The sequence below is a fragment of the Poecilia reticulata genome, chromosome 2 (genome assembly GCF_904066995.2).
Source record: "Poecilia reticulata chromosome 2, P_reticulata-male-v2, whole genome shotgun sequence".
Lineage (NCBI taxonomy): Eukaryota > Metazoa > Chordata > Actinopteri > Cyprinodontiformes > Poeciliidae > Poecilia > Poecilia reticulata.
Genome location: NC_088831.1, coordinates 31,921,049 through 31,939,575, shown reverse-complemented (window position 1 = coordinate 31,939,575; position 18,527 = coordinate 31,921,049). Strand labels below are relative to the sequence as shown.

Genomic DNA, 18,527 nt, shown 5'->3' with positions numbered 1-18,527 from the left:
ATTTGGTTTCTGCTGTATTTATCACCTCCATCCAGTGTCCCAGAATATAGGAGTAATGATGTCTTGCAGAATTATTTTTTTTTTCATTATGTTTTCAGACAATTTGCTCTGGACAGGAAGTGTCAAATTACAAAATAATAATAATACTAAAGGTGCACATTAAACACAATTCAAAGTAGATTGGAAAAAAACAGCAATTACTGACATGCATATTAAATAAATCAACTAAAATAAACATTTTATGTCTCTAAATTCTACATTACTGGCAATTAACTGTAAATAACAGTGTGGCTACAGTGATATAAAAAGAAAAGAAGTCATCAAAATATATTAGGGACCATGTCAGTTCCTTATAAATGATGGTACTCTCAGATTGGAATATGCCCAGTCAGATAATCGAGGAGGCAAAAAATATCTTACCTATTCCTAGCTGGGTGTGGTGGTCAATAAGAGTCCAGCTGTGGTCATCAATGCAGTGATTCTTCAGGACAAACAGCTGGCATATGTCCCTGGCAGTGACATCAGTGGGCACCTCTACAGCCTTGCTGGTGTTGTTTTCATCGTACACTTTTATCACCTGAAAGAAAATAACATTTGACCAAGAACCATTCCAAACATGCGGCAGCTGAGACCATTCTTCACGTAAGAAATAGGCCTCAAGGAAATCTAAATGAAGTGTTTTTAAAACTGATCTGGCATTAAAAGTAATACATTCTCCGCCTCATCAGCTTGATATTTGTGTCATAAAGCATAACACAATGCACATAGTATGTTGTGCAAACATGAGGATGCAAAGAGTGGACAAAAACATGGAGAAACTTCTTTAAAAAATAAAAATAAATTAATCAATCTGCTCCCCCTCTGTTAGGAGTGGGACATCTTGCTGTGTCTGGGCAAGCTTTAAAACCACAAAATACAACTCAGTCCACAGAATTGCAAAGTTGTTTTTCCCTTTGGTCCACAACATAAAAGCACATATCAAACTTCACAGCAAGTGTCTGCTGGTTCCCACTGAGTTTCCCCCATCTCAGTGTTTTCCTCTGTGCTGCAGCAAAACTAGAAAGCTGCATGACAAAACAGCCTGTTAGCACTGTGCTTTCCCTGCTCCAGATATATGCATCATTGGAGCACCCTACTGAGACACCTGCATCCTCTCTCCTCCAGAAAGAGTGGTCTATGGCTTAGACCTCTTTGGTCTAAGCCATAGACCCAATAAGGGTCTATGGCTTAAATCTCTTTAAAATAACATTCATGCACCTGTGATAATATTTCTTGAAGGCTCACAAAAACTCAAAGAGCATTTGCAAACAAACCGAGTCCAAAAATCTCAGGAAGCAATGCTTCCAACAACAACATGACCTTTTTTATGGAAACCTTTAAGTCTTCAATCAGTTCATTTAGAGTTCAGCAATAGATGCCAAGTAAAGCAAACAGCTGCACTTAATAAACAACCGTACCATTCAGTGTTAATATAGTCAACATTGCACGACGCGGTAACAAAAGTTCCATTCATAACCAGTCACAAAGTGGATAAAAACTACAACAGATTCACATGTTCAGACATATAAAGAGCAGACAAGAGAAGCAGCATATCACAGCCCAAACTGGCACAGTGAATTTAGGGGTCTCCATGGATACCAACGTTTTTTGAGATATATTGAGAAAACCTTTAAGTAAGAATTACAAATGTGCAACAATAAAATGAATTGTACATTAAATGATATTGTGATGTGTCTTTTTGTTCAATTTCAAAGCCGCAATTTATGAAAGGAACAGATATGCATTATTCTGCACTGCAAATTTATTCACCCCTCTTAAACTTCTTCACCTTGTCACAATATAATCACAAATGTCAATGTATCTTATTGACATTTCATGCGATAGACCATTCACCTGTGTGTAAGTTAATCTCATTGCAAATCCAGCTGTTCTGTGAAGACCTTGGAGGTTTGCTAGAGAACATAGAGAACCAACTTCATCATGAAGACCAAGGAACACAGCAGAGAGGTCAGGGAGAAAGTTGTTGAGAAATTTAAAGCAATACCCCAAGCTTTGAACGCCTCGCAGAGCTCTGTTTAATCTATTATATGAAAACGGAAAAGATTATAGCACAACAACAAACCTACCGGCTAACTAGAGGATTTATAAGACAAGCAGCCTAGAGGCTTATGGTAACTCTGGAGGAGCTGCAGAGATCCTTGGCTCATGTGGAAGAATGTGTTGACTGGAAAATGTTTAGTTTTGCACTCCAAAAATCAGGTCTTTGTTGAAAAGAAAAACATTATTGAAAGAAATTAAACAGTAAAAAAAAATTTAAAAAATCAGTTTGCAGCTTTTCTAATAGAGGTCATACAGGATTTATTTATTTATTTTTATGCCTCCATCCAAAGGCATTTTGCTGGACAGAAAATAAACACAGCAACCCAACCTCATATCCTCCACCCCCTCCCCTGAAAAAAACACTGCATAATGTGGAAGAGTGTAATGGCAATATCATGCTGTGGAGATGTTTTTCTCTGGGAAGACAGAGTTAATAGGAAATAAAACCCAACAGAGGCATATAAAAATTGAGACTGGGGTGAAGTTTTGACTTCCATCTGGTCCACAACCAGCAGCCAGAGGTACAAAGAAATGGTTTAAACCATATTTATGTATTACAATGGCCCAGTCAAAGTCCAGACCTAAATCTAACTAATAATCTGGAGAGAAGATTTCAAAATTGCTGTTTTAACTTACTTTGCAAGAAAGAATGGGGAAAAATTATATATTTAAATGTGGGGGCTACATGCAAATTCACATAACAAATAAAACAAATTGTGAAAACTATGTATAAATTTCCTTCTAACTTATAATTTTCCACTATGAAGTGTTGCCTTATCACAGTGCATCCTTATAAAAACGTTGTATTGTGACAAAATGTGTGAGACTTCAAGATGTTTGAATATGTATACAACAAACTGTATATTGAAAAATGTTGGTGAATTTTTAATGAGATTATAGAGTGGCAAAATAAAATGTATCATTAATTCTATCACAAACCTAACTAAAATGTGATGCCGTATTCATGACTTACATTGCTGTAAAAATCTTTTCTTTTGCCAACTTTCCCAATGTTTTCTCAACTTGATCAAAGTATTGAATTCCAACATTGAGGTACATCCAACTTTACTTGCTTTGAATTACATTGTAAACTTGTGAACAAGTTAATAGTCTTAGTAATCCACTGATTTCATGACCAAATTATATCACAATAATACAATCAGTAAAAACAAAACAAAACAACAAAAAAAACAATAGAGGCCCAGAAAAATTGTGAAATAAAATAAGTTTGTCTAAAGTGCTGATCTGAAAAAGTGTCTTGCCAAGGTGATGGGTGAAACTTGGGGCAAGGCATCGGTACATTACGTGCTGTAAAGACAGCCAGACAAGTCAGAGTATATCCAGAAACTTACCATACAGCACTAAATATAGTCTCATTGAACACAAACTCCTCTATTAGACCTTCTTATCTCAAGGGCAGTACAGCGTGTGCCATTTTGCCAATTAGCCTCCTAAGGTTGAACCTTGAAGCGCACTCCCACAGCTGTGGCTCTGTCACTGAGCGGTGAGAGGGTGAGGAGCTGGCCTCCTGCCTGGACTAAGACAACCATCTGAATTATCCTCCCACTTCTCCCCAGTCATGTCATAACACTGGAAAAACTGATGGTTTCAGATTCCTGCAGGGCTTCCAGACCAGGTGCTGCTTCTAAGCGCTACAAACAGTTGTACAACCAGCTGCTTATGGCAAACCTGCCCTCTCATCTACAAGTTACTGGAAAGCAATAGATAGAAAGACATAATCAGTGTGCAACTGAAGACAAATTACAGAAAAACGACAAATGTTATCAAGCACGACTGATAAGCATGCTTTAAGGTTAGTTGCAGCTTTCCATATCAAAGTGACTGCTGGAAGAAATCATGAGTTTTGAGAGGTGAATAAAAGCTGCTTTTATGTATAACATTAGGATAATATTCCATATTAAGGCTTATTATATAACATCAAAATGTTGATGTAAACAGGCAAATTCGACAGTCTTTAAGAAGAGAAGAAGGAAGAAAAGATGACACATTTTTAAATGAACCCTAAAATCAGTATTTGTTGCAACACCCAAAGATAATTATGAGCCTTAAAGCGAAGCACAAGGTGTGCTCATGTTCCAGTTGAAGAAGTCTAACAAGACAGAGACTTCCAAGTCTTTCAGACGCATCTGAAAGTGCAACTGACTGACTGACGAGTGGAATCGAAAAATGTTTTATGGAAAAACTGCATTCAAAAGGACTAACAGAAAACCGAGAAGCTAAAATAACTCAGTGTTTTGAATAGAATGTAAGGACATTATGAGATGACGACAACACGAATAGTCCAATAAAAGTTTTCTGAAAATGGGCTTCATGTGTCACTCTTTGAATGTAAATCTAAATCTGAAACAGAAAGTGACGTCAGCAATTCAGACAAAAACTGTGGGAAAAACTTTACTGTTATGGCAATATCGGAGAAAACAGGAAATCCCTGCTTGATTCTTACCCGCTTCTGTAGACATAGAGGTGTGATGGCAGGCAAGGTGACTCTTCTCGCATGGAAATTCATGCTTCTTGCCTTACACGCCTAACCGACTAGGAGATAAACCACCCATTCAGCAGTTGAAGGCAAGACTAATTTAAAGCAGTGACGATGTTAATGACAAATTTATGCTGAATGTTTTCTACATAGTAACCATACTTGATCCTGTAAAACCCTTTTTGGAGTGAGCTCCCTCCAAGTGTGAGAAACTAAACTGTTCTGCCTCCCCACAACACAAACTCCTCCTTTGTCCTTGAAAATGTTATATCTTTTTTTTTTTTTTTCCTTTTCTCACCTTTTAGAAAAAGGGAGCTCATATTAACAAGATAATGAAAAAAAAAAAAGATTTTGTCACGACAACCAGATTTGATATAAAGAGTGCAGGGCTACAGGGACAATAGTGATTGTTTCAAAAGAAACAATAGATGATGAATGAACAAAGGGAAAACAGAAATGTGTTAAAGAGTTCACATATATGAGAGGGTTCAGCTGGCTATATCTCCAGACACCACACAGCTATTTTTAGACTATTACAATCTGTAATCCACAATACACTAGTATTAAAAAGAGAAACCTTTTCATTAACACTATGAATGCCTGCACTTGCTCATAAAAATATGCACATCCCTTGAACGTTTTCAGTTTTTGTCATGCTGCAACAACAAACAGAAATAGATCGTATTATTTCATATTGAAGAACAACACACAAAACAGTCAAGTGAACAAGAACAGTGTAATTAAAAATCTGAAAAATATGGCCCGGTTTTTATACTTCACTTTCTTTTGTCAAGGGTTTGTAGAAACACATTTTAGCAGAATGCAGGGCGTGTCTCAACCAGCTTTGCTCATATTTAGAGGATGATTTTTTTCATTTTGATCATGAAAAATGGCTGGATTTCGGGATTTGATGTGATCGTCAGTTTTCAAGTATCCTGGATTCTCAATCAAATTTAGTTCTCAGGTTTGACTGAACTATTCCAACAAATTAATATGTTTTGATTATGTTGCAGTTTTGTTGACAATTGCAATTGTTTCAGGGTGTTGTCCTGCTGGGAAGTCAACCTCATCCACAGTCTAAAGTCTTGCAGCATCTACAGGTTTTCTTACCGTTTTGCCCTCTCCATAAATCTTTCCATCAGCTCTGACCAGCATCCCTGTCCCTGCTATCCCCATGGAATGAAACTGCCAACAGCCAACTCCACAATGGATATAGTGCAAGTGTTTGCACAGAATTTTATATATTGGTGTCCATGTTTTATACAATAGTGTTCCACACTGCCACATTTTTCTTTGTAATAAAGCATCGTTAAACGTTTTCCTTCTTCTTCAAATTACAGACTTTGTGTTGGTCAGTGAAAAACAAATCTCAATAAAATACATTGACTTTTGCTTACGGAACAAAACAAACTGAAAAATATTAAGGGATTCATGGAACATTGTACCAACCGGTGGGAATGATGTCTGGCTGCAAATATTTTGCCTCTCTCAGTAAGAAACACCTCGGCTGTCGCACAAACATAAAGCTGATATAAACTGTCCCAATTCCACCGTGAGAGGAAAATAAAGATCTAACATATTTCCCCATTTCATTTCTGATTGCTAATTAAAACGTGCCAATATAGACTGCCTTCACAGAGGAGTATAAGGAACACAATTGTGCTCGCACTAAATTCATGAGAACAGACAGGGGAAAGAGAAGCCTCCCACAGCAGACTTCACTCTTTATCTGGAAACACAGCTCACTGATTTGTGAGAGCACAGACAAGTAGACGCTGCTAGTTATCACACGGCTAAAATGAATTGGAATTAATGGAGCCGGAGCGATAACAGAGTCTCCACAGCTCCCATAACAAAGTTACCTCCAGACACATTGTCCTTGACCGTTGGCGCTTCAGTCAAGACCCTCCTCACTGCTGCTGTAGCAGCAAAATAGCAACCAGAGGCGTGATGTACATACAAAGGGGTTAGCATGAAACATTTTAACCAGTGAAACTTACTATGAGGACACTGATAGTTTTATCATGATGTGGGGGGCATCCTGCATGTTTCTTGATAAAACTGGACTTCAACTTTGCCTTTATTATTTTTACCTCTTTTCAAAGACAACCTGTGTTGTGGTCAGAAGGCATTCGGAGCAGAATTAAAACTACTTTGAGTTTTTAGACACCAATGCATTTCACAATTGCTTTGATTGCATTTGTTGTTGAAATTTAAGTAGACACTGTTAATATCAGGTATGTATTAGGAATAATACAGGACAAACGGATTCATTAACCAAAATTTTTTAGATTTGCGGCAAAACAATTTACAGTTTTTTGCTTTCACTGAGTTAAAAACCTGAGCAGAATTTCATTTGGATGCCAGTCTACAGTTAAGCCTACCAGCCACCAAGATACCACTAACATGCCTTTTTTAGCAATTGACGGTGTAACTATCAGTCAATTTATCTTATCTATGAGTAAATAACACTTTAGTTTAATCACTAATTTCACATCCAGATTTGCTGTTTCATCCATTTCAGATCAAGCAAAAAAAAATAAAATAAAGAAATCACTATATAATGTATTAATTTTGTCAAGATTTCCTTTCTAAAACGTCAAAATTACCATGTTGAACCGTCAACATTCAAGCATGTTTTAGGTTTCAACAGAAATAAAATTGGCTTTAGGTTGACTCTTTTAATATGACTTTATGAGCTCTAAGTTTCTTCCGTACTATACGCATTTTCCAACATTTTCTGTGTTAATTCATGTTTTCTAAGCAGGTGTGAAGTTCACAAACACTTTGGGTCAGGGCTGACCATAAATGTCTCTGTAAGCCAACATAATCTAGAGTCTGCTGTGAAGTCAAGCATGCCAGTCTGTCTGTTACTGGTTCACAACACAATACTCTGAAACCCAGTAGTAGATCTATGAGCTACATGAAAATCTAGATGTTATTATGAACAAGTCAAAGTGCAGAGTTACGGTTTGATTGTGTTTTCTCAGAGAAGAGCAGATATTGTGCAGACAGCCTGGAAGCAAATGTCCTCTTTGCTGTGGACAGATACTGCTAGAACCTAACGACCACAGTGATGTGACATTGGTATCTCAGCTGCTGAGATCATACAGGCCCCAAAACATGGACTGCTGACAGTAGAATAACAGCCTACACACACATTGTCCATAAAAGGTATTCACCAACTTGGATGTTTTACTCTCGTTATTCATTTTACAAATCAGTCAACAAAAGCTGGCCTTTTGACAAAATAATTCACAAAAAAACTATTTAATGTCAAAGCGAATTGCCTACAAAATAAAGACATTTAAACATTGAAGATAAAATAAGTGTTTGTATATATGTTCACCCCCTTCAAATCTGTATTTAGCAGATGCACCTTTGTCTGATATCATAGGTCTGAATCGGGCTCGCACATCTAGGCACTGCAATCCGTTTTCACTTTGACGTTTTTGGTGATTTTGTTCTCGTTTCAAAAAAAAAAAAAGCAACCAATTTTGTTGCTCATGACTGATTTGTAAAAATAATAGAGCATAGCACATCCAAGGGAGTGAATACCTTTTATAGGCATTGTATATATCCATCCATGTATTCATCTTATTTGAAGCTAAACAATAAGATTAAACTTATTGCACAGCTTGTTAAACAAATCAATTTCTGTGACCAATGTGACTGCAGATGTTTTCGGAAGATAATTTAAAGTTAGGAGGGAGAAATTGCAATGTTTGTGTTTTTACTAAACATTTATTATAGGGGATGTTGTGTTTGAATATTAATAACTAAAGAGAAGATTATTGGTGTTGTTCCACCAAAGTTGTTCCAGTACATAACCAGAGCCAGCATTCAGAACATACCCGCCCAAAAGTAGACCAGAACTCCACTTTTGAACTTGGTAGAAAAATAAGAGGAACAAAGATTACGGAAAAATCTAAGGAAGCTACCTTTAAATTCTTCATATCAGTTGTGCATTTTAAGGGTTTATGGGGGTTTTGGCTTCACCTCCTTTAAATCCAATAACCACACAGTATAACATACGATGTATGACTTTGCACCCTCAAGATTAGATTTAAATCTTTTTTAAAAGTTAAACAGCCATGAGTAACAGCAGATCACCTAGTCAGACTCCCCTCACTTTCCTCCTTTGGTTGAGAGATAGACCCAAACTATCTCTCAAGCTTTGAAGCTTGAACACTTTCTCACCCCAGTGAAGAAACCTAAAAGTCTGCTTCTCACCAATCTCTTATCAAGCATGTGAGTCAACATTTCTAAACACAGTTTTCAGGAGGAAAAGCTCAGCCAAATTACCAGAAAACATAAACAAAGAAAGGGAAAACAGCAGGCTGTACCCAGACACCCAAACTGAAACAAGATGAATTACTATGTAAAAGAAAACCTGCCTCTTTGGAAGTAAAAAGCATAGATTAAGGTTTTTGCACTGTATTTTGCTTTTTCTCATTATGGGTAATAGAGATATGGCATAGTTATAGTATCATAACAATTTCCCATTTAACAAGTTTGTTCCAGTTGTGAAAATAAATGAATAAAATGTTTTGCTGTTGTGGAGATACTGCTATAAAACACTACACACAAAGGAAATAACTTAGATATAAAATGACATGAAAACTAAAAAAATATAATAATTTGTGTATCAAAGCTTGAGGACTAACAGCCAAATTACTGATCATTTATTGTCATCATTATAACTCAACATTCCCGTTCCTGAGCACCTCCACTGCATTTTGCTAACAAGATACAAGTATTACGCAATATTGTCATAACTATGTAATACATATTTTCACTTTTTAAGGGTATATGATCAATCATGATGCACTGATTTCTCATAACATAGTTATACCAGTATCAAAACATTCAACACAAACTACACATATCATTATTTACCTAGTAAATAAGTTTCATCATTGGTTGAGATGAGAACTGATTGTACGAGTGAAAACTGTGAAGGAAAGCCACATTTTCAAAATCCAGACAAATATTAAAGCTAAAGTAGGTAGATTTTATAAAAATATATTCACAAAATTTAACAGAAAAAAAGAAAAAAAAGTTGTAATATTTTTGTTAATCATAACTTATATAGTTATTGTAATAACCTGCAATTTACGCACAATTATATGTTTTCCTCATGTGACATTTAAAAAGAGCTCTGAAGTCAAACAAGGCCCAAATATTGGACCAAAATTCCCTCTCTATGTCCTCCCTGCTCTTACCGTTACAGTTCTAAATCTAGGTTAAAACATTGCTTTTGTTAAGAAGGTTTTGCTGTATTTTATACTACAGTATTTTATCTAATGTCGATTTCAACTAATCGCTTTTCTTTCATTAATTCCATGTGTACATGAATAAATTCTCAACCTTGTATTTGGTTGACTTTTATTTAGGTTGAGATAATTTTAGCTGAAACTACAACCCACAAAGACGCTCTGGGAGGACCAGTTGGCAACTTTCCACTGCAGAAAGGATCAGATGGTGGGTGAGGGGCCGAGCACGGCACATTTGGAACAATGATGTCATGGGTTTCTTGAGAGCTCCTGAAAGGAGGTCACAACCCTGCACCACAAGACTTGTGACATAAAAACAGCTGTTCACACAAACACAGTCCCTTTGTCTCTCCAAAGAATGATGCTGAGAAGAATAAGTGAGAGGCTGCCAAGCCCATGATGAGCAGGCCTCATCAGCAAAATACACAAGGGACAATTTGAGGACTTCCTTATGAAGAAACAGGTCATTGTTTCAGAAAAAAAAAGGTCAATTGGATGGTTCTATTCAACCTCACTGACAATTTGAGCTTTACTCTGTATTAATTGGAGAGTTTGATTTGTCAAATAACAAATATTACAATCATTTACTTAAAAGAAACAAATAGTAGTTTGATTGCTCACTCGTGTTAATCATATACAGTTGAGATCATAAGTCTACCAACACTCATAAATGGCATATTAGTCTTGAACTTAGTCAGATTTATAAATATAGGTCCACCTTTGAACTGATCAATGGTTTAACCTCAAAATTAAATTATATATATATATATATATATATATATATATATATATATATATATAAACTAAGATTGAGCTTGATCTACATATGTTTGGAACATTTTATCATTTTGAACTTTATTGGATTAGAAAATATTCTTAATAGTACCAAACATGAGCACCCATATTTCATTTTTAAAAATTATTGCTATTGTGTATCCTTTAGTCATTTTACCCAGGCACGAATGGTTTAAATAAAGTGTTTTCAAGACCAAACTTAAAGGGAGTGTATTATGTGAAATTGATTTCGAGCTGCATGTTATTTTATAACGAACGGTATTCTCTCGTGACATGTTACCTGAAATGTTGATTCTTTCATGGACCTTTAAGGACTCCTTGAATCTCTAATGGAATGCATTTGGGTTGTATAAAAGATTGCTCTCACAAGACGCCACCTATTTCCACAAAGCTCCTTCTTGAGGCTGCAGTCCAAGCTTCCCCCCCACAGAGCTCCCTTCCCACATGAATTACCTCCTCAGCTCCCTCAGACTAGCAGCAGCAGCAGTAACTATCAAACTCCTGGAAGAACTGTGCATCTGCTGAGCTTATTGCACAAATTACTTCTCAGTCCAACACTGAACGTAATGGAAATGCATTCTTTTGATGATATGCTGAGGTAAGAATGTCAGATAGAGTATGAACTTCTTAAAGAGACAGAGGTCCAATTTCAAGGTATCAAATTGTGAGGTTAAATTTCTTTTAAGTGATATTTGATAATTACAGCATTTTCATAACAACTGAATGTAATAGTTATGGGATTGTGCTATAAGATGGTACTATGTGCCTGTAAAATACTTAATACTGCATCTCTAATACACCTTGAACAGGGACAGTAACCTTTTGACCTGAACTGTACATGTTATAACTCAAGTATAGAGTAAACCTTCTGATTGTGTTCTCTTTCTACACCTAACATGAGCACCAAACTCTAATATCACTTATAGCTGTTGTTAATTGTGGAACTTTGGAATTTCAGGCTTTCCAATGAGTCATTGCTTTTTGCTGCCCCCCTGCTGCTACAAATCCACACAGCACATACACACCACAAAAAAATATACTTTCAAGCTTATAGTATTGGGACCCACATCCAGGAAATATCTTGTGGTTTGCAAACCAAACTAATTCAGCTGCACTGGAAAATGTATAGGAAAGAAAGCTTGAGTCTGAAACCCATGCGCTTCTGAAACAGACTCATAATTGTTAGCTTTCCAAAATCCTGAATGTCTTCCAAATATTTGTTTCAAGTTTTGGATTTCCTGTACAATATCTGTCCAAGTTGTTGCAGAGTAATCCACTGCCAAAACAATGAGGTCATGAGCATGTGAGTATGAGATGCAATACCTCCAATGTGTGAATAACGGTGGTCAGTATCTTAAGAACTAAGATAGCTGTACTTTTATAATCTTTGAAGCTGGCTTTTAATGAAGTTGCAAATGTGTCCAGCTGAGGCTCTCTTATTTGCAGTGTGTCATATAATCAGACTGAAGATACAAGCCTAGTCCTTGGAATAGTAAGCAATAGAGATAATGTTGTTAATGTGTGTATTTTAGGTCAAACAATGACAGTCTACGAATTCTGTTTGAATGAAAGTAACAATATATCTAAAGGAAGATGTCAGGTAATGTCTCAAGCCGGCTGAAAATATGAACAGATCAAGCCTTTGCACGTAATTATGGCCAAAAAAAAAAAAACAGGTCAATGTTTGCATATAGTTTTGTGAGCTAAAAACAGACAAGAGATGGCTGACTAAGAATAGCCATAAAATATATATCCATGAAGATTCAGAGTTTGGAGATGATTTTTTTTTTATTTTTAAACTGACCACAAGGTTTAAAAAAAAAAAAAAAATCTTCCCTTGCAAAAGCTGAGTAGTTGAACATGAGCCCACTTAATCCCTCTTGGGCTAAATTAACATAGATGCCACCAATGGTCTGTAAAATGTATCCCACCAGCAATAAGACATCACTTTAAGCAAAAATCCAACCAGGCTGGATTTTTGCTGAAATTCTAACAGAGGAGTGAAAGAAACAAAAACAGAAGAATTATCCAAGAGCCAAGAATTAGTCTTAGAGAACATGAGATGAGCCTGAACCGGAGAGGTTTTCCATGAAAATTATAAGGAATGCTCTCAACTAAACAGGAGTTTATGCATATTCACTGCACAATATTCCACTAGTGAAGAAAATGCACACCGATACTCATTTTTAAAGTTGTTGCAAATGGGCTGCCCACCACCAAATATCTAAGTGTTGCACAAGACATTTTGTGAAAAATAATGTGTTCAAGGTCTTATCACAAATAAAGACTTTATTGAATAAATGTCAGGTGCTACGTTCATTTTCTAATCTTTCATCTTCATCATTAATAAATAAATACATAGACTTACACAGCAACAAATGCTTGTCAAACATCAGCATACAATCCAGCCTCGAGAGTAAGAGAATCCCACACCTTGTGCTAAAACAAACAACAGTGGTGTGGACACTTGGCCAGATTTTCACAGGGTGAACCATAAATGTTTTAAGTTTAAAATATAACATCTACAGTCAACACCTTAGTTTGTTCACTCATTTTCATATTGTATGGTGGGCCCTGAATGTCAGAAAAAAAAATCTCCCTTTCCCAAAGTAAACAATCTATGCAGATTGTCTGCTCATCCTGACACAGCATTTATCTCTTCACCACCCTTAATTTCCATACTTGTAAAACCTGTTCAACCATCCACGTGTCATGAATTCAAACAAAAATCAACAGTCAAACACAGTCTAGTCACGCATCACGCAACTTTCCTGAATGTCCTCCAATTGAGGATAGCCAGAAAACAACAGCTGTGGTGTTTTTACCAACACAAGTGTTGTTGTCAAATGCTTTTCTACAGTAAATGGAAGACTCACCTGAGTTCCACTAGGTTTTGTCCAAGGTAATAAACATTCAGAGATGGAGCCGGAAACAGTTGGAGGTAGAAGTTCAGGAAAGGGGTTTGGAACAGAGGAAGATGAAGAGTCCTCCACCTCTCTAACATTCCTAAAGAATCATCAACACAGACACAAGGAATATAAGTGAAAGTGATTATAACTGAAACAAATTCAGACAGGTCAGTTCTAAAAGGCAAACAGATTTTAGAGCCATAACACCTATAATTGATTAAGAATAAAACATATACACAGTATATTTGTATTTGTTTAAAACCCATTTTTGAAAACTAAAAATCAGTGTAGCTGCCATCATTACTGTTGCTGAAGAGCCGTTTTGTTGATAAAAACAAGTAGGTGGGTATTGATGCGTCAAAGAATAGAGAGAGCACCCACACTTACGCAAAGGAGCTGTGTGCGAAAAGAGGCCTAGATTCAAATTAAAAAGAATTAACTCTAATTCCCCTCTAAAATCAGTGTCTCCTGTTTAAGACACTACCTGTAAACAAACCAGTCACTTCACTTGCTGTTCAGTTTGGTTTGTATGAGAATAATGGACAACTATCTTGCTGGGCTTTAAGATGATAAAACGTTTGAGCACAAAACATCTCACTATAGAAGAAATGAAAAATAATAAATGTCTATAAATATTTTACGTTTGGATCACTCCACCAACTTTCACAAGTCTTACCTAATCAGTCTCTGGAGAGCCTTGTCCTTGGGTAGTTTCAAAGTGATATGGTATTTTTTCCAAAACATGTCAATGCTACTACCTGACTGGCAACATCTATCTTGATTTCCTCATCCTCACTTGAAAAACAGCCAATGAAGTCTTCGTCCTATGAGATGACATTCCTTCACAGATACACTTTTTTTTTTTTTCCAGTCTGCCGACAGTGGTATGGCAGTGAAGTTTGACATCCTGTTCCAGACTTGACATCATCACTCTCTGGCAACTTTCATCTGTTCTTTTCAACATCTTTCTTCTTCTTTTATTTTTTTTGGCGTTTTAATCTATTTCTTGATGTCAAATACAGAAATGAATACAATCATTACAGGCTACAAACCCAACCACCATTATGAGGGAAATTATCTTAGAAACAGCATCTATACCCTTGAAGAAGTGGAGGGGGATTGTTATTAAACTTTTTCCCTGCATGTCAGCGCACTCAGGGCCCTTGTACTGATTCTGCTGCTGCTCTTGCAGACAATAGGTATGGAGGAATTGATAAACGGGCTTCTCTTTGCATTAACTCCTCCTGCACTTAGCTACCTGTTGACATACTTACCACATTCACTGACAAGCTTTGGATAAGAGCAGAGAGAAACAACCCCTGATTCCTTCACTGTATTGCATTTTCAGCGCTTCAACATTTGGAAGAGGTAAGCAATGCATGTTGTAAAGAAAGTACTGTAAATAAAGTTGTTTTTTTTCACTCTCAAAATAATTCATTGTTATATTTGGAAACAAGTTTGTTAGTGACTTGAATGAATGGTTAACCTCAACTTAAAAACTCAATCAACTGGTCTTTGGTGTATTGCTAAGCAACACTGCAGCTCTTTTTCAGGCTCGTACATATGCAAACACTGTGCTATTTAAATGCAGGGCTGGAAGCATTGTAAAATATGTTGCACAAAGTTCTTCTTTTAGGTGGATGAATTTTTAATAATGCATCTTGTTGCAAGCAGACCTGTGCCATACACAGTTTATGTAAGCAAAAGTGAGCTATACCTGTTCCCCTTGCAAAACTTGGTCCTAGTCCTCTGAGCATTTGGAGTGAGTGAAGGACCTTCCAGTGGGATGATTGCTGGCCTGGGGAAGACTCTCTCATTACCCTTGCCACTCTGAAAAATCTCTGCTTTCTGTCCGAGTCCTCCAGAAGTGTGTATTTTGTCCAGTGTCTTATTCATAGCACTTGTGTGGGTTGGCTAAATCCAAGGCATCATCTGAAGGAAACAGGAGAGACGAGCTGTTGGACGGGCGACTGTGCCCAGTTTCAGCAGGCTGCCTGGCGGGGCTCTTCTGCTTACAGCTCAGCAGCACACGCGCACACAGTAACACACACGTTTCTCTGGCTCATCTGCTGCCCACAGGGCTGGCCCAGTGGGGCAAAACGATCCCTCCTACCCAAACATGATCCACCACAATAAAGATATTTTTGACGCAATCATCGTCAAAACAGCCTTATTTGTATTAAGTTGATTAATAATCAAAGGGTTTTTTTTTTGTTTTTTTTTACATAATTCCTGATTATTTTACATTGAGATAAATTTGCAAACTAAATGTCAGGACGTCTGTGCACACAAAGAGCTTTTAAACAATTGGGTTGGTAATGAGTCCAGGGAGGCTATAAAACTAACTGTTCTTTTCTTATGGACTTTGGACAGGGTATACACTTTAGAATTACTCCACTGCAGAAGGCCTGCGGTTGTAAAGAGTAGCTCGTCCAGCAGACTGGTTGCACTGCGGGCTGTGTCACTCAGTGACAGGCTCCACGTGGGGGATGGTTAGGGCGATAACATCGTCCTCAAAGGTAATGTGTAACAGACCCTGACAAAGGGAGATTCAGACCAAGAGGCAGCAAAGAGTTAAAGCAATAACTTTTTAATTTTTTTTACATTAAACAATGCATAACCTACAACAGGGCTTTAATAAACATAGCAAGCTAAAAGCTACGAAGCAAATCAAAGTATTAAAGGGAACAAACAACTGTTTCTAAAAAGAAAGAAAACACTTTATTGGAATTATCTGTGCAACAAAGGCTGCCTTTACATGTAGCCCAGAAGTCTCCCACATGTGGCTAGACTCGCAGCTATGGCTCTTAATAGCTTTGTCCTAAATGCTAAAGAAACTGATTAATGTCTTGATTGCAAAAATAGTAGTTTCAGCTGTTTCCTTTCAATATACGGACAATAAAAAAAGCTATGTCATTTTAAACAATCAGGTTGCATTTGTGGTTCTAATTTTGTTGTTGAGCTGGACCAAAGACAATATGGCTATTCAACTTATAAAGCCTAGCAATAAATTGATTCTGGCAATTTTTTGAACATTTTTTCTTCTTTTTTATTATTTTTTTTAGTTATAATTGGTTTTAGAAGGATCCAAAAGATGCTCAAGCACAGCCAGAAGTCATGCTCAACAGGTCATCTGCAGATAGTCTGTTAGAAGATTGCATTGAAAGTTGTTCACAATGCCTTGATTGGCTTATGTAGTTATCAGTGCTGCTGTCATTATTAATCATATACTGATTAAAGTCATACAGTTTAAAAGGCAATGCTACCATATCCCAAGGAAAAATATATCAAGCTGTAAATTTGAAGAAGATTAAAGATTTCTATCCATTTTCAAATGTATATTGTTGTTACGGCATTTGACTAGAATTAATTTTGTTAATGTCACCTCACCTAAAGCACCTAAAGTGTGATTTAAATATTGTCATTTTCTCCAATAGCATTTCAAATTTTGCCTAATCAGTAATGCATGTTTATGTTATAGACACTGTAATAGAATAGGCATTACACATAAAGATTCAGATTTTAAAAAGTCCTTTTCCCCAGATGGGTAGGATGCGAATAAAAAAAGATATGGGAAGAAAAAAGAAATATTAGCACCTGATAAAAGTTGACAACTGGAGACCATGTAACAGCGTCGCAGCCTGATAATGACAGTATTGAATCTGCCTCTGAAAATTAAATTGCATCGTAAGAGGTTTTGTTTGCAGTTGAAATAAGTCCACACAAAAATTACATTCAACTTGATGTCTGCACCATTAGGGCTCTTTTAACTTCATTGTGTTTTGCAAAAAAAAATAAAAATAAAATTGGTTGCATTGTCAATATATAGGTCTGATAAAACACAACTGTCATACATCATACAAAATGTTTACAGTTTTGTTTGATAGTTTGACGTTTCTCAAATTGATTCAATGTATTGTTTGACAAAAGAAAAACAATTTTGTCCAAACTGAATTTGTTTTTAAAACTATTGTGGGTTACAAAAAATGGCGCATTCAGTCTATTTTTGTTATGAACATTCCCATGAGCCTACATTCCTTTTTTATTTTTTTGCAAAGATAATGTTAAAAGTGGTCCAATCTAGGTTATTTAATCTCAGACAGTTGGCCAAGGTAAAGCCATATCTTCCAGCTAATCTGCCTTCTGCAGGTTGAACTACTGCAACTCCTTGTATTTTGGCCTGGAGAAGACCTCCATTCATCATCTCTAGTTAGTCCAAATTGCTGCTGCTTGTCTGCTGACTGGTACAAAGCAAAATACGCTCAGAGTTGACTTCTCTTAACTGGCTCGCTGTCCGTTTCAGAATGGAATTTAGAATTTTACCTTCCGTTTTGAAATCATTGCATGGTCTCCTACAGTACTTGTCTGAGCTTTTTATTTATGCCCCATTTAAAACCATGAGGTCTAGTGCACCAATATTGCTTTCTAGTCCTCAGTCTTAACTCACATCTGGTGGAGACGAAGGCTCCAGAATATGGAATAACCTGCCCCTTAATAAATCAGCACAAACTCTGGAGCATTTTCAATCCCCTTTAAACCGGCTTTAAGCATACGTCGATCCAAATGTTTTCTTAATCGTACTAACAGTCTTATTTTAACCGTCTTTAGAAGTTTTCTCCGTTTGGTTTTTGATTCTTTTATGCCCGTTAATGTTTTGGTTGTTCTTCCTTGTAAAGCATATTGTGCAGCAGGAAACATGCTATAGCTATAAATAAATTTGACCTTGACAGCTAAAGTTAAATCAACATTTCTTTAAAGTCACCAGCAAAGCTTTTCACCAAGAATAAGCTCTCCCTTTAACATTAGCAAAAATTGTTTAAATCCTTTACCTTTAATCATCTTTAAGTGAGGTTTCAGTTCAAGTCTCATGCTTCTTATTGCTGTTGCAGAGAGAACTGACTGGCTTCACCCTACAGCAACACGCTCTTGGCTCACACACACACGCACAAG

The 18,527-nt window shown here is 36.6% G+C and overlaps 1 protein-coding gene across 3 annotated transcripts in view; it reads right to left on the bottom strand.

Moving 5' to 3' along the window:
• grb14 (growth factor receptor-bound protein 14) overlaps positions 1 to 18,496 on the bottom strand; it is a 30,038-nt gene extending 11,542 nt beyond the window's left edge. The window contains exons 1-4 of one of the 3 annotated variants that reach the window (XM_008404028.2): positions 18,407 to 18,496; positions 15,295 to 15,509; positions 13,545 to 13,674; positions 421 to 577 (exon numbers count right to left, since the gene is read on the bottom strand). In XM_008404028.2, coding sequence (XP_008402250.2) covers positions 421 to 577; positions 13,545 to 13,674; positions 15,295 to 15,473 — 466 coding nt within the window. In that variant the 5' untranslated portion in view covers positions 15,474 to 15,509; positions 18,407 to 18,496. The other 2 variants (XM_017303719.2, XM_008404030.2) reach the window with 2 other exon arrangements.
• Between the last annotated feature and the right edge of the window lie 31 nt (positions 18,497 to 18,527).